Source organism: Brettanomyces nanus, chromosome 1 (assembly GCF_011074865.1).
Source record: "Brettanomyces nanus chromosome 1, complete sequence".
NCBI lineage: Eukaryota > Fungi > Ascomycota > Pichiomycetes > Pichiales > Pichiaceae > Brettanomyces > Brettanomyces nanus.
This window is the reverse complement of record NC_052374.1, coordinates 2,386,379-2,413,301: the sequence shown is the minus strand read 5'-3', so window position 1 is coordinate 2,413,301 and position 26,923 is coordinate 2,386,379. Positions and strand designations below refer to the sequence as shown.

The 26,923-nt window shown below is 42.7% G+C and overlaps 13 protein-coding genes across 13 annotated transcripts; 6 read left to right on the top strand and 7 right to left on the bottom strand.

The window, feature by feature from the left end:
* Window positions 1-116: 116 nt before the first annotated feature.
* FOA43_001121 (uncharacterized protein) lies at window positions 117-2,417 on the bottom strand (the record flags this gene model as incomplete). Its single annotated transcript, XM_038921444.1, has 1 exon — window positions 117-2,417. One exon carries the CDS (start codon window positions 2,415-2,417, stop codon window positions 117-119), a length of 2,301 nt encoding a protein of 766 aa, XP_038777372.1.
* Window positions 2,418-2,768: 351 nt separating this feature from the next.
* FOA43_001120 (uncharacterized protein) lies at window positions 2,769-3,503 on the top strand (the record flags this gene model as incomplete). The annotated part of the gene is made up of 1 exon (XM_038921443.1): window positions 2,769-3,503. The coding sequence occupies one exon, from the start codon at window positions 2,769-2,771 to the stop codon at window positions 3,501-3,503; it is 735 nt and encodes a 244-aa protein (XP_038777371.1).
* A 64-nt stretch (window positions 3,504-3,567) lies between these two features.
* Window positions 3,568-4,425, bottom strand: IPP1 (Inorganic pyrophosphatase; the record flags this gene model as incomplete). Its single annotated transcript, XM_038921442.1, has 1 exon — window positions 3,568-4,425. One exon carries the CDS (start codon window positions 4,423-4,425, stop codon window positions 3,568-3,570), a length of 858 nt encoding a protein of 285 aa, XP_038777370.1.
* Window positions 4,426-4,730: 305 nt separating this feature from the next.
* Window positions 4,731-7,463, bottom strand: FOA43_001118 (uncharacterized protein; the record flags this gene model as incomplete). Its single annotated transcript, XM_038921441.1, has 1 exon — window positions 4,731-7,463. The coding sequence occupies one exon, from the start codon at window positions 7,461-7,463 to the stop codon at window positions 4,731-4,733; it is 2,733 nt and encodes a 910-aa protein (XP_038777369.1).
* Window positions 7,464-8,418: 955 nt separating this feature from the next.
* Window positions 8,419-9,930, top strand: FOA43_001117 (uncharacterized protein; the record flags this gene model as incomplete). The annotated part of the gene is made up of 2 exons (XM_038921440.1): window positions 8,419-8,424; window positions 8,479-9,930. The coding sequence occupies 2 exons, from the start codon at window positions 8,419-8,421 to the stop codon at window positions 9,928-9,930; spliced, it is 1,458 nt and encodes a 485-aa protein (XP_038777368.1).
* Window positions 9,931-10,090: 160 nt separating this feature from the next.
* FOA43_001116 (uncharacterized protein) lies at window positions 10,091-11,501 on the top strand (the record flags this gene model as incomplete). The annotated part of the gene is made up of 2 exons (XM_038921439.1): window positions 10,091-11,429; window positions 11,485-11,501. The coding sequence occupies 2 exons, from the start codon at window positions 10,091-10,093 to the stop codon at window positions 11,499-11,501; spliced, it is 1,356 nt and encodes a 451-aa protein (XP_038777367.1).
* A 133-nt stretch (window positions 11,502-11,634) lies between these two features.
* On the bottom strand, window positions 11,635-12,573 carry FOA43_001115 (uncharacterized protein; the record flags this gene model as incomplete). The annotated part of the gene is made up of 1 exon (XM_038921438.1): window positions 11,635-12,573. The coding sequence occupies one exon, from the start codon at window positions 12,571-12,573 to the stop codon at window positions 11,635-11,637; it is 939 nt and encodes a 312-aa protein (XP_038777366.1).
* A 135-nt stretch (window positions 12,574-12,708) lies between these two features.
* NAM7 (ATP-dependent RNA helicase) lies at window positions 12,709-15,339 on the bottom strand (the record flags this gene model as incomplete). Its single annotated transcript, XM_038921437.1, has 1 exon — window positions 12,709-15,339. The coding sequence occupies one exon, from the start codon at window positions 15,337-15,339 to the stop codon at window positions 12,709-12,711; it is 2,631 nt and encodes an 876-aa protein (XP_038777365.1).
* A 614-nt stretch (window positions 15,340-15,953) lies between these two features.
* On the bottom strand, window positions 15,954-17,540 carry FOA43_001113 (uncharacterized protein; the record flags this gene model as incomplete). Its single annotated transcript, XM_038921436.1, is given in 2 exon segments — window positions 15,954-17,520; window positions 17,536-17,540. The coding sequence occupies 2 exon segments, from the start codon at window positions 17,538-17,540 to the stop codon at window positions 15,954-15,956; spliced, it is 1,572 nt and encodes a 523-aa protein (XP_038777364.1).
* Window positions 17,541-19,290: 1,750 nt separating this feature from the next.
* FOA43_001112 (uncharacterized protein) lies at window positions 19,291-20,097 on the top strand (the record flags this gene model as incomplete). Its single annotated transcript, XM_038921435.1, has 1 exon — window positions 19,291-20,097. The coding sequence occupies one exon, from the start codon at window positions 19,291-19,293 to the stop codon at window positions 20,095-20,097; it is 807 nt and encodes a 268-aa protein (XP_038777363.1).
* Window positions 20,098-20,535: 438 nt separating this feature from the next.
* FOA43_001111 (uncharacterized protein) lies at window positions 20,536-21,819 on the top strand (the record flags this gene model as incomplete). The annotated part of the gene is made up of 1 exon (XM_038921434.1): window positions 20,536-21,819. The coding sequence occupies one exon, from the start codon at window positions 20,536-20,538 to the stop codon at window positions 21,817-21,819; it is 1,284 nt and encodes a 427-aa protein (XP_038777362.1).
* Window positions 21,820-22,077: 258 nt separating this feature from the next.
* FOA43_001110 (uncharacterized protein) lies at window positions 22,078-23,301 on the bottom strand (the record flags this gene model as incomplete). The annotated part of the gene is made up of 1 exon (XM_038921433.1): window positions 22,078-23,301. One exon carries the CDS (start codon window positions 23,299-23,301, stop codon window positions 22,078-22,080), a length of 1,224 nt encoding a protein of 407 aa, XP_038777361.1.
* Window positions 23,302-23,549: 248 nt separating this feature from the next.
* Window positions 23,550-25,277, top strand: FOA43_001109 (uncharacterized protein; the record flags this gene model as incomplete). The annotated part of the gene is made up of 2 exons (XM_038921432.1): window positions 23,550-23,557; window positions 23,609-25,277. The coding sequence occupies 2 exons, from the start codon at window positions 23,550-23,552 to the stop codon at window positions 25,275-25,277; spliced, it is 1,677 nt and encodes a 558-aa protein (XP_038777360.1).
* Between the last annotated feature and the right edge of the window lie 1,646 nt (window positions 25,278-26,923).

Here is a 26,923-nt window from a genome sequence, read left to right as displayed (position 1 = left end):
GGAAATGTCATTCCACTTAGATTTTTTTCATTTTTCTATTCACCTTATTATCTCTTTGATCTCGAGATTTTAGCTATAGTCATGCGATATCGAATTGTACTTAACGTAGATATGAGTTACATCATTCCCGAACAGTAGGCCAAACTCCAAGTTCTTGACATGCCATTGTCTAACCATCTGTCCTGAAATCCATTATCGCTAAAAAAATTCCATGCACCTTGGGGATCAATTATTGCCTTATTTAACCATAGTAGTCCCTTCCACCCGGAGTCGATCTGATTCACTAGTTCTCCTAGATGCTGCTGATCCCATTCTTCTCTGACAAACTGCGAAGTTCTGATATAATTCGATACTGGAGTCATGGGAATCATGTGAATTCCATGGATGTACTCTTTATTCATACCGAAGTAAGTAGCGTGATCAATCTTATTCTCAAATAATATACCTGAAACCTTGTTGGCTTTGAAGTTGACTGGAATCACACGATTATCGTCGCTGTAGAGCATGTACATGTTCATTGCTCTGCGCTCTATGGCCAAAATCAACGATCCCAATTGGTCTAGCTTCTCGTTGCCACTGACTATCCCCCACAATTTTATTCCGTAGTAACAGTGATAATCCTCACTGGATGATTCCTCATCTTTGCCATCGCCATGAGCAAATAGGCCGTTGGCAAAGCTGTGGCCATTGAAGAAATCAAAACATCGGAACACTGGAAAGTAGCGGTCCTGATCGCTTGGATTACAAACATCTCTAATCAATGTTTCGATCCAGTCCTTGCAATGATTGAAGAACGTTCCATCACCATATTTCTGGTCAACCTGTGCCACCAACGCGGCTGCATGAATGTGGTAGCCGTAATGGAAATGATGATCGTTGTAGAAGCAATTACCGAAATCACAGTAGAAGTTACCGTCTTTCAAGCCAGCAGAGGACACAACTCCTTTCCAACTGGTATTATAAACCAACGGTTCCTGTTGGTTGTTGCTGATAAACCTTTCAAAAGCTTGTTTCATTTTGTCTAGTTGTGTTCTGACTAGGTTCTTATCTTGAAGCACAAATGCGGCCACATAAAGAATAAACGCTCCTTTATCCAATATCTTTCCCGCGGTGTACATAGAGTCTGTATTGGATGCATTAATCACGTCAAATGAATCTATTTCCTCCGTAGCCACTTTTCTGATAATCCATAGACTATCAGAAGAACATCCCTTGCAGCCTTTACCCTCTTTATACGGGTTGAACTGCAATTCTTTAGGTGGAAGCTGCTCGCTCATCACAAATGAGTCGGTCAAATAGGCTTTCATTGTACCCTTGCAAGTGGAATCAAGCTCAGCTCCCTGTAATAATTGCAAATCCATCGAGGAATCTGCAGAGTCATAATGATGAGGCAAGAACCATTGAATGACCTTACCTGAGCCTGAATTTCCACCAATAGTGTAGTTCAGCTTATAGGTAGCCTTACCATGATCAGCAGAGCCAGAAAGAGTCATGTCGGTCACAAATGCACCGGCAGAATCGTCGTATGTTGACTCGTTACCATTACCAGGTAATTTGGCAATTTGGACTAGAGATACATCGTTGACCTGCGTGGCAGCCACAATGGAATTAGGCGTTTCTTGTCTCCATGTGTTAACAGAAGAATAAAGAATCCATTTGGTACCATCAAACAACTTAATAACGTGCTTACTCAGGCCATTCACGGTCCTTCCTTTATTGTCGAAGCTCTGAAAGCCAACTTTACTCGCCAATCTGGGGGTTATGTTTCCGGAATACAACCCGGACACCATTCCCATTCCTTGGACAAGTTTTGCAATCAGAGAACCGCTAGCACCTCTTGTTTCAAAGCGGGTACCACAGCTGAAGCGTTTACATTCTCCCAATTTGAGATCAAAACCATGCTGGAATTCCACAGCGCCTAGAAGCAAGGAACATATACCTACTGGCGAGAAGAAGTATTTGCAAGGGTTTGAATTGGGGACATCACCAAAGACTTTCTGCTTAGATGAGATATGTGATACGGCAAGACCTTTGAACTGGTCATCATCGCATTTCCAGACGCTGTAGGGATGAGTCCATACCGGTAAATCCTGCTTTTCCACTAGGAGATTACCATAAAAGTTATTTGTCTCGATGGGACCTTCCTGATTATAGAAGGAAGGAAGAGGAACAGGGTGAAAATCAGTCTTTTCAATCTGCGAAACAGGGGGACTAATAGAGATCGGTGAGAATAGTGAAGATGAGGGAGTTAACGGTTTGTTCAATCGATAGTCTCGAGCAGGAATAGGAGGTGGTGGTAATGGCTGCTGAGGAAGTGGCTTATTGGAGTTCTGATGCAGATTCCATTGAGGAGTCTGATCACTTTGAACATCAAAATTCTGCTCGAACTTACCTTTCAAACGGTCAATAAGTCCCATGATTAGTGAATGTCCGGAAAAATGCATGAGATCTACAAAAGTGCGATTTCACGTAGGTCACAGCCGCTCCTTTATTAGAGTGATCGAGGAAAATGATGGGGGACCGCCAGAGAAGATAAGAAATTGATACTAGAAACACTATCTAAACCCTTCCTCATTGGAATTGGTACAGCTGGCAAAGGGTAATAAATTCTTCATTGTGGCATTGATCCTTTCAAAATACTCATGAAGTGCTTCGAAATCCCTAGAAATCCATTTTCGCTCACGACAGAACTCCGGGTCGCGAGTATTTCAGGGCGGATTTTAAGCTCTGAGTCTGTCTGACTAATCCTTGTAAGTATCTAATTTTCAATGGTGAATAAAGTGGCGAAGATATGTGGTTTGAAAGATCAAGAAGCTGCTAGAGTTGCTATTGATTCAGGAGCAAACCTTGTTGGTGTGATCCTTGTTCCTGGGCGGAAAAGGACAGTGGATGCTGATCAGGCGATGCAGATAGCACAGCTATGCCAAGACAGACGCCAGAAACTAGATAGAGTACATCAGACTAGTAAGGAATTATTGAAGATAGCAAGAGAGTCCAAGTTGACTGGATCCAACTGGTTTGATTATTGTGCACAGCTTATTATAGAAAATGGACCTTTCCTAGTTGGAGTGTTCAGAAACCAATCCTTAAAAGAGGTGATAGAAATCAGTCATCGATTAAACCTCGATTTCGTGCAGCTTCACGGCTCCGAGGACATTGAAGAGTATGCTAGCGCTATAGATTTACCCGTGATAGCAAGATTTGTGCTACAGAGTGATAACATTGAGCTGGCCGTGGAAACTCACCGTCATTTTCTTACTTTACTAGACTCAGAGGTTGGTGGAGAAGGCCATTTAATCAACTGGACTAATGCCAGCGAGTTTTACAGTAAACTAGATGGTCGATTTATTTTAGCTGGGGGCCTAACGCCCGAAAATGTCGGTCGAGCAGTGAACGTGGATGGCTGTGTGGGGGTGGATGTTAGTGGAGGAGTAGAGACACAAGGAGTTAAGGACCCCAAAAAAATCCAGAGATTTCTAACAATTGTTAAGAACATAATATAGAGTCAAAGTTACAGCATGTTTTATTGATAATTTATTCAATTATATCATATATCAGCTACCGCATCTAAGCAGAGCCACTGATGAAAAACCACTTGTCAATAGACTTGTCAATTGGAGCAGGAGCCAATGGACTGGCCTTAGGAATATTGGCATCAGTAGTGTAAGTGATGGAGTTAGACAAGGTAGTATTAGCCAAAGAAATTCCCTTGTCATCCTTAGATTTACCGGAAATCAAGGCTTTCCAGGCCTGACTGCACTCCTCAATGACGGCCTCGGCATACTTCTTGTTCTTGCACTCACCGGAGAAAGCAAATTGGTTCTCTGGCTTTCCATCTGGGATCTTGTAGATACGGAACCATTCATTAGTGGCTCTCAACAAACCTGGGAGATGTCTTTCAACGTCCTCAACATCATTCAACTTAGGTGCCAATGGATCATGAACGTCAATGACAATGACCTTCCAGTCAGTCTCACCGTCATCCAACAATGCCATAACACCGAGTACCTTGACCTGTTTGACCTGACCAACGTAACCAATTGTCTCACCAATCTCGCAGACATCCAATGGATCATTGTCACCAGCAGCATGAGTCTCCGGATTGATGACGTTAGGGTCTTCCCAAGTTTGTGGGAAAGCACCGTAGTTATGGATGTAACCGTGATGAGGGAAGCAATTTCTGACAAATCTCAACTTTCCCTTCTTCGTATCCTGCTTAATTGGATTTAGAGGGCAATCCTTGTTGATCTCCATCTTTGCATTGGTCCATCTTGGGATCTCTACAACCATGTTCAAGATCTTCTTTGATTCATCCGCGTACAATGGAATGTCGTGGAACGATGAGACAGGCTTTCCATCCTTTTCGACGTAAACCTTGTAATCAAGGGTGTAAGGGGCACCCACTTCTCTTGTAGCGTAAGTCATTGATGAAATAAAAAAAGTTGTTTTTGAATGTGTTGAACCGTTAAGAAGAAGCAACAGTTGTAAAAAGAGGTGACACCCTCAATTCGCTTTGATTCAACTTTCTTCCACTCAAATGAAAAAAAAAATTTTGGGCGAGTCGAAACGCGACCGAGACGGCCTTAGTTGAAGGACCTTGATATTCTACGGACGCATGGAACAATTATTAAGATTAATGAAGAAGCTACCTAAATCAAGACAAAAAAAAATGAATAAACGAATAAGTAAAAAAGATGAGAACCAAAAAGGAAGCACACGTGGCGATTCCTTCAATAGACCAGAGCAGGCTTGTAGTCCGGCGGAAGACCAGTGTATTCGGCCTTGGCCTTCTCACTGACGACGGCGTTTTCGTTGCTGAGAATCATTTTACCTTCAGCCTTCTCAATCAAGTGTGTAGAAAGACCCATTGGATCTCTTGGAATCCAAATCAAAGGCTCCTCCTCAACAACTTCAGGGTTACCATAATCGACATTACTGGCCAACTCCTTGGGACATCTTTCATACCATCTGGCAGGTAAGATAGATCTAGCGTATTGGAAAGTTAGAGACGATCTTGGATGCAGAAAATTCTTGATCTTCTGGGAAATAGAAGAATCGGAACCTGTATAACCGCCAACGTCAGCACCAACACCAGGGGCAGCATTTATAGCCATCTTCTCAACATCCTTAGTACTACTTGGACCTTCCATAGGATTCTCGGGCCCTGCTGGATTTCTTTCAAAGTTACCCTTATCATCGAGAATCTGAGGGCTATTTTTGTAGGTGTAGGAACTATTTTCATCTCCATATTTGGCCTCTGCGGCCTCATCAGACGATGAACCAGCACCTGAGTTCACGAAAAAGTTCTCTCCCTCTTCCTTAATCTGAGCTCTTCCCTGGTCCTTCATTGGATAAGCGCCAATTTGACCCATATCGGCCTCTCTGATGGCACCCATAGGCACGGTCTCCAGAATATCCTCGAATCTCCATCTGAGATACAAATGGAAGAAAATAGAAAAGCCAAGGAAGACGGCCTCTAGAACGACACAAGCCCAATTCTTGATCGTCACAAACAATCCAATAAGGCAAATCTCTGCAAGGTACAAACCCACAAACACCTCAAATAATGCTAAGGGGTAATTTCTTCCCCTCGCATCGTAGCTGTGGTCATTAACATAGGTAAGGTTGTAGACATAAGCGATGTAAATAAGAGCATAAGCCACGACAGTGAATGCAATAATAATTGGCTGAATCACACCATAACAGAGCAGGATCACGGTGAAAAGACCATAATCGGCATAAGTGGTACCCCAAGCAGGTGATCCCAAAGTATTGTATCTGTTCCATTTCTTACGAGGAGTTTTGTCCAAAAGAGGACCAAGAACAAATGAAAGGGCTAATGGAACAATCTGTGCCAAGGCACCGGAAGAAACCGATAAACCTTTCAACAACATATAACAGATGTAGAAGTTGGCAGCAGGTGGCAAGTACTGAGAAAGCAAAGACATGGCTTGAGAGGGATCATCAACAATCTTCGTGACCACAGACGCTGCGGAAGAGGCCAACGTAGTGACAAGAAACACCTGAACGACCTGGAAGGCAAAGTACCATTGTTGAGTCCAACGCTCGACCTGCTGAACAGTTAAAGCACCAGAAACCTTACCCAATTTACGAATGAAAGGAGGTAAGAGGGACATGAGAAGAGCAAGCAAGACGGTAGGCAAAATACCGGTAATGATACCCATGATAACGCTAGGCATATTATTAATGAAACTCAAAAAGTGCACCTTGGATGTCAAGTAGTTGATGTTAGAAATACAACCAACAACAGCCACAGGAATAGCCCAAAATATGATTGTAGCAGTTAAAAGGGCAGCGGATCCTGCCTTCTTTGAGCTTCTCACGGCGAATTTAGTACCAACGTTCTCCCAAATGACATCCTCAGGAGCGATACCAGTGAATCTTCGACTCATTTTTAACTCCTTACAATACGGAACAGCCTGATAAGCACGCTGCAACTCCAGATGATTGGCAAACTGAAGGAAGATCGAACCTTGGTTTTCGTGCTTCTCAGGGTACTCGGACTGCATGTCAGTGATCTTTTTACTGTACTCAGCCATCTCATCAAATCCGTCAGTAAGCAAATACTTCTTCTTACCAATGATAGGCCTATCTTTGTAAGTAGGAAGCTTAGATTCCTTAAAGTAGGCGTTGACATCGTCGGCCGGAGATGGGACTTCCTGACCCTTCTTAACAGCTTTGTTTCTGATCTTGACGGCTTTACAAAGCATTCCATTGAGTCCACCCTCCATCTTACCGACAAGTTTAGTACGCTTCTTGATGAGTTTACTTAACTTCTTGGTATCTTGAGGAATGAAGACTTTAGAAACAGCAGGGAAAAGCTTCTTCACGGAAGCCTCATTCAACAATTCCTTTGGAACGTTATCAATAAGCAAAGTGCGGGAATAGGGTAAAGATGAGTACATTGGAGAGGTCTGCAAAGCATGACGGAAACTGGTATAGAAGATCATCTCTCTGTAGATGACAAATAGAACCAGACCGAAAAAGATCCAAGAACAGAACAAATCGGCAAACACCCGCCATTTGTATGTGTTGTGAGAGTAGGAAATAACATTGAAACCGTTTGAAGAGCCACCACCAGTTGCATTGATGGCAAATAAGACCGGCCAAAGAATAAGGCCACTTAGACAACCAATGATCATGAAAATCTGGAGATAGCGAAGGAAAAAAAAGCCATCGACGCCAACCTTCTCAATAGTGTAAGGAGTAGGTTGCTTCAGAATAAATGGAAGCCAAGAAAAGGCGCCTTTAGGCTGCGGTTCCGCACGTAAAGGTTCAGGAACTGAATCAACAGTGGCCCTTGGCTGGTAGACACGATCATACTTACGTTTGGCCAAGATGAACACAATGATAAAAATGGCAAACACAATAAGATTGAAAATTAATGTGGTGACAAAGGCAGATACAGACGAGCCTGTCTGTTGAGAAGAGCTTGAAGCCATAATAATTTCAAAATTTGAGGATCACTTTAGGTCAATTGAAGAAAGAATAAGGTGAATAAGAAAGAAAATAGTGAAACTTGAGAGGGATAACAATATAATGGAATGAACTGTTGTAGCGTATAAGAATGTATATAATGCTAGCAAAGGAATAAAAAAAACAATAAAAAAAGAAATACGAGCAAAAGACCAGTAAAATTTCAGGCACAGAAAAAAAAACTCTGCTTAAAGAAGCTTTGCTGGAGTTTTCCTGCACATGCTGCTCTGGCTCCTTGCTTATTTATTGTCCGTTTTAGGCAAGTGCATTTAACCCGTGCAGGTTGTTTTCTTAGGTTACTAGAGTGAAAAGGCACAAGGAGTTTACAGGTACGAAGAGAAGAAGGCTGATGAAGCCATAGTATATACCGGTTATTTGGGCAAGATGAGTACGGTGTTTAAGATAAGGTCGGCTATTTTGGCGTTTCAATGCAGACTTATAATCTCTTTTTATTTTGCCTGCTCGACATCATTTCAGTTTCAATTTTAGATTCTGTGAAACTGTTGAGATTCTTATTTTTTCTTCTATTCTTCTACACGGTGGCTCAGAGCTTCCGCACGGCTTTTGAAGGCGCGTCCGCGAAAATTGAAATTCTGCTGACTTGCGGGTACTTGAAATAGAAACACGTGACTCCAACTAAATGCATTATGAGCCTTGATTGCTGTAGTAAAAATTATTATATGTGATATTGTAAGATCCCACTGAGCCCTTTCACAGGAGCGACAATAAAAGGTGTACGGATGTTATATTAGATAGTTACACCATCATTTTGCTCCGACTCGACGATCGACCGATACTCACCCAGCTGGATGCGCGGTTTGCAGTAGAGAAAGATGGACAATGGAATTGATAACGAGTGAAATTAAGTAAATTAAGTAAGGATTACCGACTACTTTCCCAATTGATTAACAGATTTTCGCAATGAAGGTAAGCATATAACGTGATTTGGAGTAGAAGATCCTTAACTAACACATATCTTAGTACATTGACGAATTTGACATTGAGCTGGTAAACCAGGCTCTTTCATTTGATACTACGGACATGCACGTTCAGGGAACGTGCGATCTATTTACCACCAAGCCCATTGGAATAGATAGGAAGTTGTACAAAAGATTAGACAGGCGATATTCTATATCGAAGCACGAGGATTACTCAGAGCCTGACGACAACAACAACAAGGCTAGGTCGAATAGTGATTCTAAGGCTTTGAAGAAGACGAAGAGGATTACGGAGGAGAAGGACGATAAAGATGGGAAAGCAGGAGAAATAGGAGATACAGAGGATAATGCGGTTGCAGATGGGGATGACGATGGCACAGGAGATTCGTCTACATCACAATTCATCAGTCCGGAGTTCATACAGTTGAAGAAAAGATCATCCAGTTATTCGGTCCCTTATAGCAGGTCGCAGGCCTCTCGCTTTTTGAATAGTAGGGTCCGAAATAGTGGTATATCGACGTCTGGTTTGCATGGCCGACATGACAAGCCACGGTCGAAGTCGTTTCAGTATTCACTAACACAGGATGCTCGAGGTGTATTGGAAGATTTACGTGCCAGCAAAGATACGGAAACGCTGGATTACTATTCACCATTTGGACCGTTGAGCCAGCAGTCTTCAAGAAGACTATTCGCTTACCTGATAGCTATATTAAACTTGACTTTTCCTGACCACGATTTTGCTCTGGTACAACCTAACAACTTCACTCTTCTTACATCTCCGGAGGTTCTGGTTAAGAGGGTGAACTCGTTACTTATATCTTTGGGAAAATCCTCGGGTCTCGATTGGATATGGCAAACGTTAGATACCCACATGGATATTGACCAGTGTACGTGTTTTCAGTACGAACCAGAACAGTCGTTTCTCAATGATTTGCCTGGAACGTTATGGTGCAACATGTACTTTATTTACAACAAAAAGCGGAAAAGGGTGGCTTTCTTATTTTTCCGAGCTACTACACTTCAAGGTAGCAAGAATGGATCATCATCAGAGGTCAACGCACTAATGCATAGGCACAACAGCAAGGTGGGTACTTTGGATGAAACTAGAAATGAGATGTTTGATGAGACTCAAGAGGAATATGACCTACGATATTCGAATGAGCCTGTTTATGAGGACGTGTTTGACGAAGAAGAAGTGGTGAACCACGTTAGAGAGAGAGAAACGCCTACTTCAGATCAGGACGCAGATCATGGGGAGCACGAAGATCCAGTTGGCCTAGAACCTTTAAAGAGTACTACTCCTGTTAGTAAATCGTACGATGGCTACGATGGTTCCGATGGTTTCGATGGTTCCGGCGGTTCCGACGGTTCCGACGGTTCTGATGGCTCTGACTATGTGATGGATGAAGAAGAGCTAGCCAATGCAAATCAGGATGATGAGGATGATTTCGGTAATGGAAATGAGGGATCTTCTGAGGGGATGGATATAGATTAAGTAATAATATAGTTGATAAACGAGTATGATGAGCACGCGTCCGCCAAGTGCCCGGTGAAGCTACCAGGAACTTACCCGGTGATAATGATTTTCTTTCGGGAACACGTTCAAACGGCTATCTGACGCGTCTCTTTTCTCTTCCTCATCAATTGCATGCCCCATGGAGATTGTGGACCAATCATGCGACTGCTTGCCCATACTTTTGGATGACAGATATTCCGAGCTCTTACAGGGCTTTGAACTCAACGGAATTCTTACTGCGGAAGTTCTTCTCTCGTCGCCGGGTGCTCTTTCGCGTAAGATCAATCATCCAGCTGAAGAGATCGAATCCTTCGTCAAGCGGTATAAAGATGAGAGTCGAAGCCATTTATTCAGAAAGGGAAACTTGAGGACATTGGAGGATGATACACTTGCTTCTACTACTGCTGGTGTCTCAGAATCGACCACTAAACAGATATATTTCACCACCGGAGACGACGAGATTGACTCCAGTCTCAATGGAGGAATCCCATGTGGATATCTCATCGAAATTAGTGGTGACTCTGCCACTGGAAAGTCCAACTTTCTCATGAGTTTGGCTATCACTATACAACTCCCCATAGAATTTGGAGGCCTTGGCAGGTCGATCTTTAACCACAATAGTGACCAAGCAGGGGTCAAGACTATGTATATATCTACAGAGTCAGCCCTCAGTACCCAAAGGTTAGAGCAGATTTCTATATACTACCGGGATCTTCTCTGCAAAAATGGTATTAACGATGCATCACTATATCCGGACATGAAGAACGTAATGACTACCTCAACGGCGATTACAGATCTCGAGTCGCAAAACCGCTGCCTTTACTATCAGCTTCCGGTGATCCTTGAACGATCTCCGGAAATAAAGATGGTTGTAGTTGACTCCATTACCCATCATATTCGTGCAGAGCTCCGCTTTGGGGACAGAGATTCGTATGTAATGAAAATCTGTCGACATCTAAAACAGCTAGCACTCAAATATTCCGTTACGGTGCTGATAGCCAACCAGGTTACAGATAAGCCACTCAACGGGATATTTTCGTCCCAGAATGAACTTCTATTTAAAATGAACTTCGATTATCAGACCAGCTGGCTGGTCGGATGGGATGATGTTGGTGTGGTATACAGACAGCTTATGGAAAAGAAGAAAAAAAAACCATGGGAGAAAGATAAAGATCTTGATACCTACGAGGAGATTGGATACACTGAGACTACACCTGAAACGAGCAGCGAAGAGAGCTTTTCCAACGACACCTCGATTGTGTCGATCAAAGAACAAATGAGAGTGGAACGAAAGAGACTCTTTGCATCCAAATACAGAACTAAAGTGTCAAAGATCAAGACGATTCCTTCTCTTGGCATCTCATTGATGAACGTTATCAACGCTAGGATCGTGTTGAAAAAAGAATTTATACCCATTTTAAACGAAGATTTGATAGATGAATTCAGTACGGATTTAGGTATAGATACGAGCAGCCTAAGTAATCATGCAACTCCGGAACCTCATAACAACGAAAACGACCAAAACTCGTCCAGACTCGCCGATCTCTTAGCGTCAAATGACTACTTGGCGAACCATAATTTCGAAACTCAAAGATTTATGAAAGTAGTCTTCAGCCCATTGATAGCTCCCGGCGATAATAGAGAGTGCAAGTTTGAGCTCTGGAAAGGAGGTATCAGACATGCTTAACCCCAATGCTCAAATCCAATACCTTTACCCCAATCTTGGCAGATATATCTCTTTGGATGCTCAATTCCGTATTGGTCCAATTGAGCCAACTCGTTTTTAGTGAGCTTCACTTCAGAGAATCCCTTCTTGATTCTTTTGATGTTCTGCGATCTAGGAAGAACGACTCTTCCTGCCTGAACGTGATAGTTGACCAAGATGTCCACCGCTGGAACGCCATATTTTTTGGCAAGATCCACAACTATAGGAATCTTCAAATTAGGTGCTCCGGTGGATCCAAGTGGAGAGAAAGCCTCCACTATTATGTGGTGATCTTGGCAAAACTTGACAAACTCCACTTGAGGCAAATGTGGATGCAATTCCACCTGATTTGCTGCCGGAACCACATCTGTCTGCTCGAGAAGTCTTTTCATCATAGCAACCGTATAGTTAGAAATACCAATGGCCTTGACCTTGTCGGTAGTCTTGTAAATCTCGATCATCTTCTTCCATGTGTCCAAGTAGTCTGCTCCCTTGGCGAATTTGACGTGTCCTTGCTCATCCTTTGGAACTTTAGGATGACCATTCTCATCAGAGTCAAATGCCAAGGGCCAGTGCTGTAGCAAGAGATCCACATAGTCCAAATGAAGATCATGCAACGACTTGTCCAAAGACTTTAACGGATTTGCCCATAACGAAGGCCATACTTTGGTGGTCACAAAAACATCTTCTCTCTTAAGCTTGCCAGAATCAAACAACTTTTGCAAGACTTCACCGATCAGCGCCTCAGTGCCGTAACACCAAGCGGTATCGATGTGGCGATAGCCACCTTCTAGCAATGCTGCTTCTAGGGCTTCCTTAAAGATTCCCTTATTGGCTTCATCGCAAACAGTTCCAAAACCAACGGCAGGAATACTGGCACCTGTATTGAGTTGAATATTGATAGACAATGCAGACATATTGATTCTTTAGCAAAAGAGATTCGCTCGGGTGAGAAGAGAGAACGTCTCAAATCGCCCATTTTATTACGTAGCATATGTTACATATTTTTTCCGGCTGGAAAGCTCCCAGAGCAGTGCGCTATGCAAATCTATTTAAAAGGTGAACTGCTTGGCAAATGAGCTGGTCAAGTTCTGGATATCGTTTTTATAGTTGTCCTCATCATCGCTGTTACCGTCGACACCATTTGTAGTTCCATTGATTCCAGAAGTACTCTGACCGTTCCCTTCCTCATCGTACCTTCCTGACACCAGACTGTCAGCTTGGTAGGCTGACTCACGATCGGAGTCATCCTGGTTTTCTGATATCTTAGGCCATAAACTTCTATTTGAAAGAGTGCTGGTAAATGCAGACCCTTCGTACGAGACCAGACTTGCAGTTTCGGCAGAATACTCACTGCGTTGGCCACCACCACCAACAATTTTACCATTGGTGCGACGTTCCACAGGTGTATAGGTAGCCTTGGGCCTACCGAGCTGAACAGAAGAGATCTGCAAGTAATCTAGCTGTCCCTCTACAAGACATCCCTTATCTCTGTAGTAGGAAAGCAAGTAATTCCAAAGCCTATCTCTACTCAAAGCCTTTGGATTACCAAGAATAATACATCCCAACCTGGCACGCGTTAATGCCACATTGAGACGCCGTGGATCTCTAAGGAATCCAATCAATTGCTGATTATTTGCACGAACGCACGACAATATAATGAAATCTTTCTCTCTCCCTTGAAAAGCATCCACAGACACCACCTCAATATCCATGTACTTTGCCTTTTCCGCCAACGAACTGTTCATCTGCATATACAGCGAAATATACGCTCTCTGACCCTCATAAGGAGTGATAACACCAATCTGTTCTGGCTTAACTCCGTCTTTGAAAAGTTTAGTAATGATTCTCTCGCAATTCATTGCCTCGACACGATTCAAGTAAGAAGTTCCTGAGGCAGATATCTCCTCTCTACCATAAACTGCCCAAAACATCATTGGAATATCTCTAATAGGCCAGGGGAAACTCGAATTTGGCCATGTCCTTTCTTCAGCAGTAACACCATTTTGTAACGAACCATCGTAGAACATGTTACTAGGGAACTCAGAAAGAGCAGGATGCATTCTGTATTGCACTTCCAATCTAAGCGGTGTGTATCCTAAGAAAATCAACCTCTCAAATAAGGATTGCTTTAAACCTGCTTCTGCTGCCTTTTTATTAACAATTACAGGTCCCAACTGCTGGTGATCTCCCACTAGTACGACTTGTTTGGCACCCTTCACAATAGGAATGAGACATTCAGGCTCGGATGCCTGAGTGCTCTCATCAATAAGAACTGATCTGAACTTCATCTTGGTAAGTCTCTTATCTGCAGCACCAACGCATGTACAGCATATTACCTCACTATTCGATAGGATTTGAAACTCAGCCTTTTTGAGCATACTGAAATACTTCCTTGAATCTCTTTCTGATAGTTCTCCTACTTCTTCTTTGAGCTTAATCAATTTCTTGAGAAGTTTAGAGGCTCCGGCTTTCACTTGACTGTTCAAACAGTACTTTTCAACGGAACTATCAAGATCTTCACGGCTTCGAGCCACAATTCTTACCACCTTCAACCCCATCTGAATAAGCTTATACGCCAAATGATCAACAGCAACATTGGAAGGTGCACAAACAATCACCTTCTGCTTGTGGATCTTGCATAGATGATAGACTATACTGGCAGAAGTAACGGTTTTACCGGTGCCGGGAGGTCCTTGAATAATCGATAAGGGACTACGCAAAGCAGCCTTAACGGCCTTTAACTGAGAATCATTCAACGTAGTTGCACCATTAACATTGAAATTCTTAGGCATCTTAACATCGAATTCCACGGATTCCGCCTCTTTGCCTAGTAATTTGTAATAAATATACTCGGACACTGACTGTGGGTCAACGGCAAACGTTTTCATTGCCATTTGCATTCTATCGTATGAAATACCCTTCCAGACAAACTCTGCAGTGAACCTGTTGGTGATATCAGTAGGAGGGGAACCTTTGGCAGGTTTCAACTCCATGGTGAATTCTTCTTGTGTCGCATTTGGAAGTCGTATTATATAACCGGAAGCTTCCCAAGGGTGATCGAGCTCGGGCCCATCGTATCTTAGAATCATCTCGTCACCAACAGCAACTTTTAGATCAGAAGTTTCGTACGTCGAGAACGCAAATGAGGCCAAATGACGATTGTTTAGACCCAATCCCCAGCTGACGGATATATTTTCCAAAGCTTTCGATTCCTTAGCCTGACGGTCATAATCAGCCTCAAGTTTGACTAGCGGGGCAAATGATCTTTGATATTGGAATGCGTCGGAATATCTCATTAAGATAGGAACTGCCTCTGTCTCCGGTTCTTTTTCTAAGTCTTCTATTGTGGCATTCTTATTCATACGCCATTTGGCCTCCAATTGAGAAATCTGCGAGATAGTGATAGGTCTAGAATTAATCAGATCCTCCTCGCCGGGAGGTTTGGCCACCCAAGGTAAAAATTGACGATCCTCTATAAGAGACTGCCAGTGCTCAGTATCCCAATCAGGGTTCTTAGTCTGAGCACAGGGCAGACGACACAAAAGTACCACAACAGACTCTTGTTTGGCTGCAACAAATCCTAATACAAACACATTTCGATTACCACATTTATAACACTCCAATGCGGTGTCACCCAAATCTGAGTCTGGATGAAGAGAAACCGCGTTATGCCGAGCCATAACAAGATGTGTAACAATATGAGAGCCACTAGCTGGACGGGATTTCGTTCCAGGAGTTCTTCCATTACAAAACCATCGTCCACAGACGTTACATTTGACGACAGAATGAGGTTTACTACATCCGCAATAGGAACAAGCATAATCAGGAAGCATAGAGAGGACGTGAGGATCGGCATTCACAATAGGAGATGCTTCAGCATCTGGAGCGCCCTGCTCGAAATTACTTTGGTAGATTTCTGAATTATTGAAGGTGAGAGATTCTGATATATCAGTCATGGATGAAGATGGAAGTGTCGAGGAAAGAATATTAATGGTTGCAAAGAGAAGAAAAGGAAATCAATTGAAAGGATTGTGAAAAATCAGAGTAGCCAGACGCGGGACCTAAAAAAAATTTTCAGATCCGTCCGAAGCAGATGGTGAGAGACCAATGTAATAGATAGGATGGATGGTATTGAACTAGCGATGATAACCTACAAAACAATATATAAAAATGAAAACCAACAAAGACCAAATAAAGGAATGAAGAACAAAGCAAGAATTAAGAGAACAAAATGCAAGAAATAAGAGAATGCCAGAATAAAATAGGAGTAAAAGGATAGTGAACAGCAGACTGTTCATTCGGTAGAGTCAGAGTCAGCACCAATGGTTACGCTTGGGCTTCCCGAATGTGTTGTGGTATTGGCTCGACCGCACAACTGCCTTGATTTTGATTTGAGAAAATCTTTAGCAGAGCAAACATTGACAGAATCTGCAATGTAATTGGGAGCTGGTGTCATGGTATTAGATGCCTCTGCAGTGGTAAATGATGGACCTCCACGAATAATACATGAATTCAATTTAGCCCCTGCGGGGCCATCCATTCTTGCGGAGTCAGACATGGAACGAGCTTTATAATCGGTAAATGGAGACCAGGCACGAACAGATTCGGATTCCTCCATATTACCCGTCGATGACACGGAGTTAACATTTTCCTTCCCACTATGAGAGGTAAGAGAAAACAAATCGCAATTGTCATCAGTGGTGGAAGGAGGAGAAGTCAAGCCGGAGTTGACGGCCCCATCTCTTTCAGTCATCTGCAACTGAGAACGTAGTAGCTGTGGCTTCTCTTGAATAGGAGGAGGCTGGGAAGGATTGATATGGTCATCTATCATATCAGAGAGACTTAGAGGTGCGATATCTGGAGACTCAGTATCCAGGCTCACAGAAGCAGCGGTACTTGGAGACATGATTAGATCGCGAGACAAGCGGGCCGAACGCTCGTAGTTAACGAGATCCGAATAAGAGTAAAAGCTGATACTTTTACGACCGGGTTCTCCTGAATGTGAATTATGGCCCAAGAGCGAATCGCCGGAAAGTGAAGAACGACTGGAACCAAAATTCATAGGATTCGTTGGTGGAGGAGAACACCGAAGAGGAGACCGGGGTGGCGATTTCACACAAAAGTTAAACTGAATATCCGATTGGCGCCTTGAAATTGGCGAATATCCAGCAGACAGTGTATTATTACTTGTACAGGATCCTGCAGAACTGGCTCTATGCTTGACAGAGCGAAGAAGGGTTGACTGTGGATTGCTGTGGCTGAGTTGAACGACGTCGACGTCATTAAGGTTCTGATTAGTGATGAGCTCGACAGTAGAATCCAAGACGGGTGATGTAAAATCTTCTGTGATGAGATGAGGTGCCTGAAACATCAAGGAGGAGGAACGACGCTGAGCAGAATTGCACAAGCCTTTCGAAACGAGTAATTTGGAGCTACTGGATCTAGAATGCAGTGAATTATCATGTTGGCGCTGAGAAGCAGATTCCAAAGCTGGAGTAGGAATCGGAATGGAACTCGAAGGAGGTTCAAATATGTCTTCAGGATTGACGATATTGCTGTTTGAAGAAGCCGAATCTCTGTGAGTTGATGATTCGGCAGATTCTAAAGGGTCGATAGACTGTTCGCGGTCACCAATTTGTGAAGAAGAATATGAATTTTGAGGAAGCAAGTCAGAGTGAGACTTGATGGAAATAGTAGGGGAATCAGTGTTCTGATGGCGCAACTGAGACTGGGAGGAAGATGATTTGTGACGGGTCAGGTGAAATAAGGATAGAACCCGGTTGGAACTGGAGCGTGAAGAAACGGAATCCCCGTTCTCAGAAGGCGATGGCGCAGACGAAGGCGGATATTGAGAGGGCATACTCCATTTGATAGACGGCATGAATGAAGGAATAAAATGGAAAATAACGGGACCAGATTATAGATACCGTTTATAGGTGTTGTAATAAATATTTGATACAAACAGATCAAGTAGTATAACTTCAAAGTTAAAGAAGACAATAGATGAAGAAAAAAAGACGGCCAAGTAATTAAACAAGCAAACAAGGAAATTTAACTATCAGGTAAGTAGTAAAGAGGAAGCTATCATTGATGCCTAAACGAATCTGACGGACTGACTGACCTCTTGATTATTTTCTGCGCATGATCATAGAGCCACACTTCGAATCGTCGACGGGGAAAATAGGATACCGGGAGGGGAGAGCGATTAGCGAGCGCGAAATTAGGAGGCGCCGTATCGCGGCCGTGGTGAGAGTCCGTCCACCGAGTCAAGGCATTATTTGAAGGTGGGAAGTTGGAGGTGCCAAGATAGTCCATGACGTCCAGTGGGTTCCTTATGGTGCGGCTGTAACCCCCCCTGTGCGGTCATGATGAGGCATTCAAGGCTTCGGTGACCTACATTATATCCTCAGGATAGTTTGTGGGATTACTTTAGAATGGTCTCCAGGGTGGTCACCGGGTAAGGGTCCTTGAATGGACCCTCATGACGCATACGAGAACTTTACGGATTGCCCTGCTACCCCCCCACCAAATAACCTTAGTAAAATTTGGAACTTGTGCGTTATTTTCTCGCCTATGTCATTTGTGAGGTCATTAAGTTTCACGGCTTTCGCAACAAATCTTTCGATTCGCATATATATTTTTTCTGTCTTCGAAATGGGTGGGGAATAATAAAGAGTAGTGCACTAACAGCCAAAACCTTATTGCATATGTACGGCGGTATTCAGCTGATTCTGGACTTTACAAAATCTGCACGTCCATAAGAGTATGGCATGAAGTCCGTGAATTTAACGGAATTTGTTTCGAGTGCTCGTTTGATCTTGCATTATCCAGATAGGAACTTCTGCATGGAATTTTGATGACAGGAGGTGAAACTGGGGCACCGAATGGAGCATCGAATGGAGAATCGAATGGGAACGGGGTGCCGAATTGCGCATCGGATGGGGTGCCAAATGGGGTGCCAAATGGGGTGCCAAATGGGGTGCCAGGCGGGTGACGACCGAGTAACGGTATCTGTTAAGATTAAGACCAGATAAGTATTCAAATCATGAGTCCTTTTCCCTTATCGAGTACGAGCTCGATTTTGGGCGCATCTCAGTTTAAGCTGAATTGGATATAGTATGTCACGCAATTTAATATTCTTATTGTCAGACAGGCTTGGCTTTCACTTTCGCCCAGTTTTAGAGGTCTGGCAGCTCTGCAGCTGCAGCTATAATATTTTTGTATTAATTTAATCTTGAGTTAATCTACTCGCAATTTTTTGAAAACCTCCCTTATTCAAATATCTATATATGGAATATTCATAATCTATTTTTCTGTAAGGCATTATTAGTGACTACTTATCTTTGCATCTGACATCGAGTCATTGCAGCTATCTCCAATCAACATGAGTAACGTCTTTCCTCTTTTTTCAGTTGTGGCTTCAGGTTCTTTCGGTTCATTCGTTCTACCTTAGTGATGCCCCTTATTTCCGGAATCTCTAGCGGGTCATTTCATTGACTAAATCGACTCGTCCATTTACGTCGGGATTTTCGCGAAGGCAAAGAAAAAAATGAGAGTACCAAGTTTCTCAACCGGCTCTTTTTGTCTTCAGGGCTGTCTCTTTGTTTGTCTTTTGTAATCCGTGCTCACCGATGTCTCTCGAACAACTCACTACAGAACTTACGTCACATTTCAATCGGGATGATTACGCCACTTGCGCAAAGCTTCTTACTCCAATTAGAATCGCACTTATAGAGAACGGACTTTTGGTTCCTAGATCCAACTCGAGAGTCAACCCCAATGACATGGTGATAACCAGATCGATCCTTGAGATTGGTGCTCTTGTTTCTATCAACACATCGAATTCTCAAGAGTTCTCCAATTACATTACCCTGCTCCGTCCATTTTATACACTCGACGAGGGAACTATACCGGAGTCTAACAATAGAAACAAGCTTCTCAGTCTTTACTTACTTCTCTTGTTGACAAAGGGAGATTTGGCCCTATTCCATATTGAATTGGAGAAGTTTCAGAACTTTGGAAAATCTGTGGATCAACTCGAAGAGGATGAATACCTCAGTATTCCTATTAAATTCGAGAAATGGATTATCGATGGAGACTTCAATAAGGTCTACGACACTCTTTCATCGAAGCACAAGTTCCCTTGTAAAGAGTTCAATCTCTTCGAACCAGATTTATTGAATTCCATCAGGGTCAACATTTCGGAGAACTTGGAAAGTGCCTACTCTAGCCTCCCATTGGAGAACTTGAAGATGCTCTTGTTTCTCAAGACCAACGATGAGACCAGAGAGTTTCTAAAGGGATTTAATTGGTCTCTAGCGAATGGCATTGTTTACTTCAACAGAAATCCTAACGAACTGCAGGAAGAAATCACTGACGAGAAGCTGATAATAAGAAATGCATTGGGTTACGCTAAAGAGATGGAGAGTATTATCTAACTTATATAATACATTACGTGATCCATATTACTGAACTGTATCTTGCTTAGATGACGTATACATGAATATTTTTTTTTCGTGCTTGCTTTATGGATGCCTTCTCCAGATTTCCCGATTAAGGCATAAAATATGGATCCTTCCGGAAGTTCATTACAGTGCCGGACGAGGCTTGATGGACTACCTAAAATGAATAATCGTAAAAGCCGAAATTACCGCCCATCTTGCTACATGCTCTTCCATAAAAAGTCTGCAAAACCCCTTTGAAGCACCCCAAAACACTTCCAAAGCCGGCTCAACAAGTGAATACCGGTTGCTTCGCGATTTGGTATATCTGATTTTCGGATTTGTTTGTTTAGTTAATACTTAGTTGTCTTTTGGCCTGTTCCATTTTTTTTATCTTGTTTCCTCGTTTTCGTTCCTTTCGTTATTTCAGCTATCATGACCAACTTTGTTCCGGCTGATAACATTGGTCGCGTTGCGAAGTTAACTCCACCTATCACTGGTCGTCGAAGACACTCTTCAGTGGGAAAATTCGATTTGGGTGACACCTCGGTAAGAGCGCTCCACTCAATTCCTTCACGGAAGGCAAGGTATGCCCAAGCTGAAGATCTCAATAGGGTAACCTCAAAAGACGCCACTGATCAGGACGTTCTTCAAAAATTGTGGATCTCACTCAAAATACTCATCGTAAGACACACGTGGGTTCCTCCTTTGGTTGTCCTCATCGTGACTAGGACGGTATACATTCTCTCGAATAATTACACGGCCTCAAACCCTCTCCACGCATTTTTTGGTCTGTCATATCAAATTCCTGGAACAAACCCTCCGATGTACGGCAAGGGATGGAAGGATTTCTTGTTTGTTTTCCACATGATGATCTTCTTCACCTTCTTCAGGGAGTTTGTCATGCAGGTTATTTTGAAACCATTGGCTGAGTACTTTGGTCTGCAAAAACGCGGCAAAAAGCAAAGATTCATGGAACAGACTTACTCTGTTGTCTATTACGCCATCACCGGTCCTTTGGGTCTCTATATCATGTATCACACTCCTATGTGGTTTTTCAATACTTCCGAGTTCTACAGAGATTACCCACATAAAACCCACGAGTACCTTTTCAAGTTGTACTATTTGGGTCAGGCAGGATTCTGGGCTCAACAATCTGTTGTTCTTACACTTCAGTTGGAAAAGCCAAGAAAGGACTTCAAAGAATTGGTCTTCCATCATATTGTTACCATGCTCTTAATTGGCTTATCATACAGATTTCACTTTACTTGGATGGGTCTTGCTGTCTATATTACGATGGATATTTCTGACTTCTTCTTGGCTGTTTCTAAGACCCTGAATTATTTGAATTCACCTCTTATCACTCCTTTCTTCTTCAGTTTCGTCGTTGTTTGGTTCTATGCCAGACATTACCTTAACATTAAAATCTTATGGTCTGTTCTCACCGAGTTCCGTACCGTTGGTCCTTACAAATTGAGTTTCCCGGATCAGCAGTATAAATGCTGGATTTCTCAGCCAATCGTTTTTGTCCTTATCTTTGCCTTACAGCTAGTCAACATCTATTGGTTTGCCATGGTCTTGAGAATTGCATACAGATACATATTCCTCAACATCAGGAAGGATGAAAGATCTGATGATGAAAGTACCGAAGAAGAAGAGGACAAAGAGGATGCAAGAGAGAGAACTGCCAATCAAGTCTCTCAGAAGAAGGTTAACTAACTGATTCTTGTCCTCTTTCTTGTTGACATTTGCTGACACACTATTTTCGAACTGCGTCCACATCGGCCTAATCACTAATACTTTTTATTGTCTCTTTCTGCCAATTTCCCTGGACTCTAGTGTTAGTAGCACTTTCTGTTTATTTTATGCCTTTATGCGCCATGCAAGTCTTTATATATACACTTGACGCTACATATATAATTGAATATCATATCATGATGTTAAGTCTATGTACAGAGTAATGTTTATTTAGTGCCTTCAGTCCGTCGCACTCAATGGCTCATCCTCAGGAACACTCAACTTTTCCTTGTACTGACGAACTGCTTGTAACCGTCTTCTATATCCAGCTTCTCCAGCCTTGCCAAGAACACCACAGATAAGATTGGTAGCTCTGATAGAATCATCATTGGCTGGAATAGGGTAGGTAACGAGCTGTGGATCACAGTTTGTGTCAACAATTCCAATGGTTGGAATCCTGGCCTGATTGGCCTCCTTTACTGCCACCTTTGATTCCAATGGACTCAACATCACGATCAAATCTGGCTTGATCACTTTCCTTGTCTCGTCCTGGTTCAACTCTCTTTTCGTTGGAATATCTCCCATATCTACTTCCTGCCTTGGTTTAGGGTTCTCCAAGGAATTCGTAATAGTACCTGGAACCCACTTGTGCGTAACATAATAACCGTTGCACCGTCTAGCAGCCTCTTTAACGGCTCTCATTTGACCCTCTCTGAGCCCTAAGAACAAAACAAGACCACCACTTTCAGTGACCCCTTCGACTATTTTCGATGCACGTTTCAAAAAACTCACAGTTTTATCCATATCGATCACATGAATTCCTTTATATTCTCCGTAGATGAAAGGTTGAGTTGCGTTGTTCCAAAGAGCGGTGGAATGACCCAAATGTGCTCCACAGGCAAGAAGCTTTGACACAGTGATCTGGTTTGGTCTTGGAGGACGATTTATAAGCTGATGAGGTCTGTAGACATCTCTCACTACACTTCCCAATTTTCCCATTACCTGCGCATGATGTCGCTGTCTAATGGCCAATTCCGCATCGGAATAAGACTCGCTCTTGCTGGTTGGAACCAAATTTGGAAACTGCGACAATAGTGAGGATGATGATCTAAACTCTCTCTTCAATTCATCTCTGTTAATGTAAGTCTTGAGTAACTGCTGGAATTTCTTGAGAACCACTTCGTCCCTGTTAAGTGAAGGTTTAGGTGCCGAGTTGATCAATGTTTCGAACTGTCCTACAGTTAGTTCGCTAATATGCTGTAAAATGTCGTCATCTTCATGTAAAGCAGCTATTGATTTGGTGCTGATCTCCTTATTTTCGATCTTCTCATCAGACTCCTTTATTTCCTTTTGTGTCTCATGTGATGCTGGTACTGGTGCATTTGTGGCCGTTGATACAAACCTTATACCTGCCAATGTCGCTAGGCACTTTCTAGTAGAAATACATGACCTTGCAAGAGACATGACAATTCAAAGAAAATATCTCTAAGTACAATCAATAACAAAAGTGATTCTCATTTACCACGATGTCTTCTATGGACTCTTAAAAAAAATTTTAGCTTTTCCCCACCACCAAACAGAGTCCTAACTAACTTTCATCCGTACACCTTAAAGTGAAGAATTTGAGCTATATTGAAGATTCAGAACAAAGTAATCATTTCTCTCTCTTGTAGACTAGACATCTATCGATCTTCACTGCCACATCTGGTATGATGCGTCCGTTTTGTACTCACCTTCAAGCATCAGTGAGGTCATTTTCACGATATTATAGTCTAAGATATACCACTTCTGCTGCATCATCGACAGCAGGCCCGGCCCCCGGCCATTACCCCGCAAAAATCCGTGATCTCAAAGAGGATTCGGACTTTGCAGGACGCAAGAAGGTGATCAGCGATCTCAGTCTAGATTGCCAAGACAAAAAGTACTATCCGAGAATAGGTTTTCTCGAGGAAAAGTTATCTAGGGACTTGAAAGATGTGAAATTGATACGTATTCCTCAGTTCCGGTCAAAGTATGAAAGCCTGTTCAAAGAGACCCCTGGACTCCACAAGATTGACGATAAATTTTACATAGTCAGTGGTAAGATTCAAAGTATAAGAAAGGCAGGAAGGGGAAGCTTTTTCATTGATCTAATCCAGGATTATACGAAGCTGCAACTTATGGTTCACCATAAAGTGATGGGGCTGGATAAGGAAAGCTTCTTGGAGCATCATTCTCGTTTTAGACCAGGAGATCAGTGCATCTGTGTGGGAACACCTGGCACTACTCGTGTCGGGGAGTTGTCATTGAGGCTCATTAGACCGCTAGAACTTGCTTCTCCTGCGTTACATTCATTGCCGCCCAAATTGATGGATCCTGCACTAATAAACAGAAATCGAGTTGTGGACTATCTAGTGAATGAGAAATCCCAAAAGGTGATTCTAGCACGAGCTAGGATAATCTCTTTGATCAGACTGTTCCTTGAGTCTCGAGATTTCATCGAAGTTGCTACACCAGTGATTGGCTCTGGAAATACGGGTGCCAATGCTACGCCATTTGTGACGAGCTCAGTTCACGTGAAGCAAAAAGATGACGAGAGTCAGCTATCGCAACTCAGCTTACGTGTAGCCCCAGAACTATGGCTCAAAAGATTGATCATTAGTGGCTTCGACAAGATATACGAGGTAGGACCGTCTTTCCGAAATGAAGGTATCGACGCCACACATAATCCAGAGTTTACCACATGTGAGTTTTACAGGACTTTCACCAGTTTGGATCAATTGATGGAAATGACACAGAAAATGATCATGGGAATTGTCAAAGATTTAGCAAGTCAACCCAAATTTACGATTTGCCACGATAGAAGTGTGCAGCTAATTAACGATGTGAAACAGAATGGAGACGTGTTTCGTAAGATTGATTTTGTGTCAGAGTTGGAGAGACAGACAGGAGTTAGGTTGCCGAAGATGAACGAGCTCACATCTGTTAAATTGCTCTCATATTACGATATGCTAGGTCTTGAAAGGCCAGAGATTATCTCCAACTACCAGCTCTTGGACAATCTTTCATCGATTTATTTGGAACCTTTATGCCAGTCATGCCCGACATTTATATACAACATCCCGGAAATTCTTTCACCGTTGGCCAAGTCTACAGAGTATATTTCAAGAAGATTTGAATTGTACATTGATGGGAAAGAATTGGTGAATGCATATGAAGAGGAGAACAATCCTTTCAAACAAGAGGCTAAATTCCTTACACAGTTGAAGTTGAAAAAGGAATTCAACGATGAGGAAAGTATGATCCCAGATCACAGATACACAAGATTTATGGAGTGGGGAATGCCACCTACAGGAGGTTGGGGAATGGGAATCGATCGATTAGTGATGCTACTCACACAGACTGAAAGAATAGATAATGTACTAACTTTTGGAAGGTTGTCGGATGTGTTGAAGCAGTGAGGAGATACGCGGATGAATCATTAGAAATACAGCAAGTGGGATAGAGCAATAAAAAAAGACTGAGAGAGGAGAAAAAAAAAGGAAACGAGATAGCGAAACACAGATGCATGCAAGATTGTATAGTAAATACTAATCTTGTACATACATGTGTGAACATACAAGTGTGATGGAGCCAGTTAAAGCATGCAAGGGTGCTGCAGGATACGGTGGGTAGAAAATATCGGTAGCAGTAACTACAGCAGTATGAGTATGATCTGAGGTAGGAGCAGTAGAAATTTTCGCGGCCACATTTCATAATTCCGAATGCTCGCTCCTACATGCCATGAGAAATGCGCGCGCCGTTCGTCAAGAAACCTTTGAAACTCGGATTCTCTATCCATAGAAGTTAACTTTCTTTTTTAATTAAATTTCCTAATCAGGAAGTGTAATGAAAAGAATCTCTATTCCAGGCTGAGAATTTCATTTCAGATTCGAAGTTGACAGTGAGAGAGAGGGTTTTAACGATAATGAAAAGGCCTGGTTTAAAAAGAAATGAAATGGCAATGAAGAGTGGATACAAAAGAAGAGATTGTGAGGTTGAGTATTAAATGTGCATTAAGACGCATTCAGCGGTTCTGAAATCGTGATCAGGAAGCAAGGGGTAAAGTTGATCTGGTTTTGTTACAATGAATTGACATGCCCAAAAAGATCTGAGGTCGGATAACCATTTGCAAACCATATGGAAACCATATGGAAACCATATGGAAACCATGTGGAAACCATGTGGAGAGATTTATAAAAACTGTCGAGAGACTAACTGGACACTGGCTCTATAAACCTTTGAGGCTTCCTGGAAACCTTGGTGGTAACCTAGGCAAAATGAGTGTAATCGACCAAAAATCAGAAGTAGTATTAAGTAACCAAAAAAAAAAGACTCGGAGCAAAATTAAAAAGAAAGAGTGCGATAAACTACTAAAATAAAATGTGCTTCTAGGGCAGCAAATGAGTGATCCAGTGAAATCTTCCGGTCTGATCAGAGCAAGGCCCCGATATACGTGGGGGGAAGGAAGTAACGGGGCCCTGTGAATCTACACGGGGCCATGCGCGACAACGCGGGACCACGCGGGACCATGCGGGACCACGCGAGACTATGATAGGCCTTGCTAGGCCATGCGGGACCATACGGGTTCATACGAGGTGGTAAACCCGCAGAAGGGGTCGTGGCTCCTGTGGTTACCGGGAAATTTGATATTTCGGTTACAGCTATCGGGAACTCCCTATAGGGACGCCTATCATGCTCACGTGCCTCGAATAGCCCATATAGGTGAGCACTTCGGGGTAACGTCAAGGAATACCTTTAGTTCAAAGTAACTCATTTAATTATATCCATTCACTTCAGTTCATCTCTATCCTTACTCCAACAATCGGAATCCATTCAACTTATGATCTGACCGTCCCATGGCCTCCTCCGTTCCCTTACTCCCGATCTCGATTCTATTCCTGCCTCCTTCACCTCCTCAATCAGTATTTTTTTCTTTTTTTTCACCTCTCTACTTTACCCTCTTTCGGTAAATCCGATTTTACCAAGGGCATTTGTTTTTTCTCTCTCCTGCCCGAACAATTGGGCTTGGCCATTCTCATTTTTGTTACTATGCAAACACTTTTTT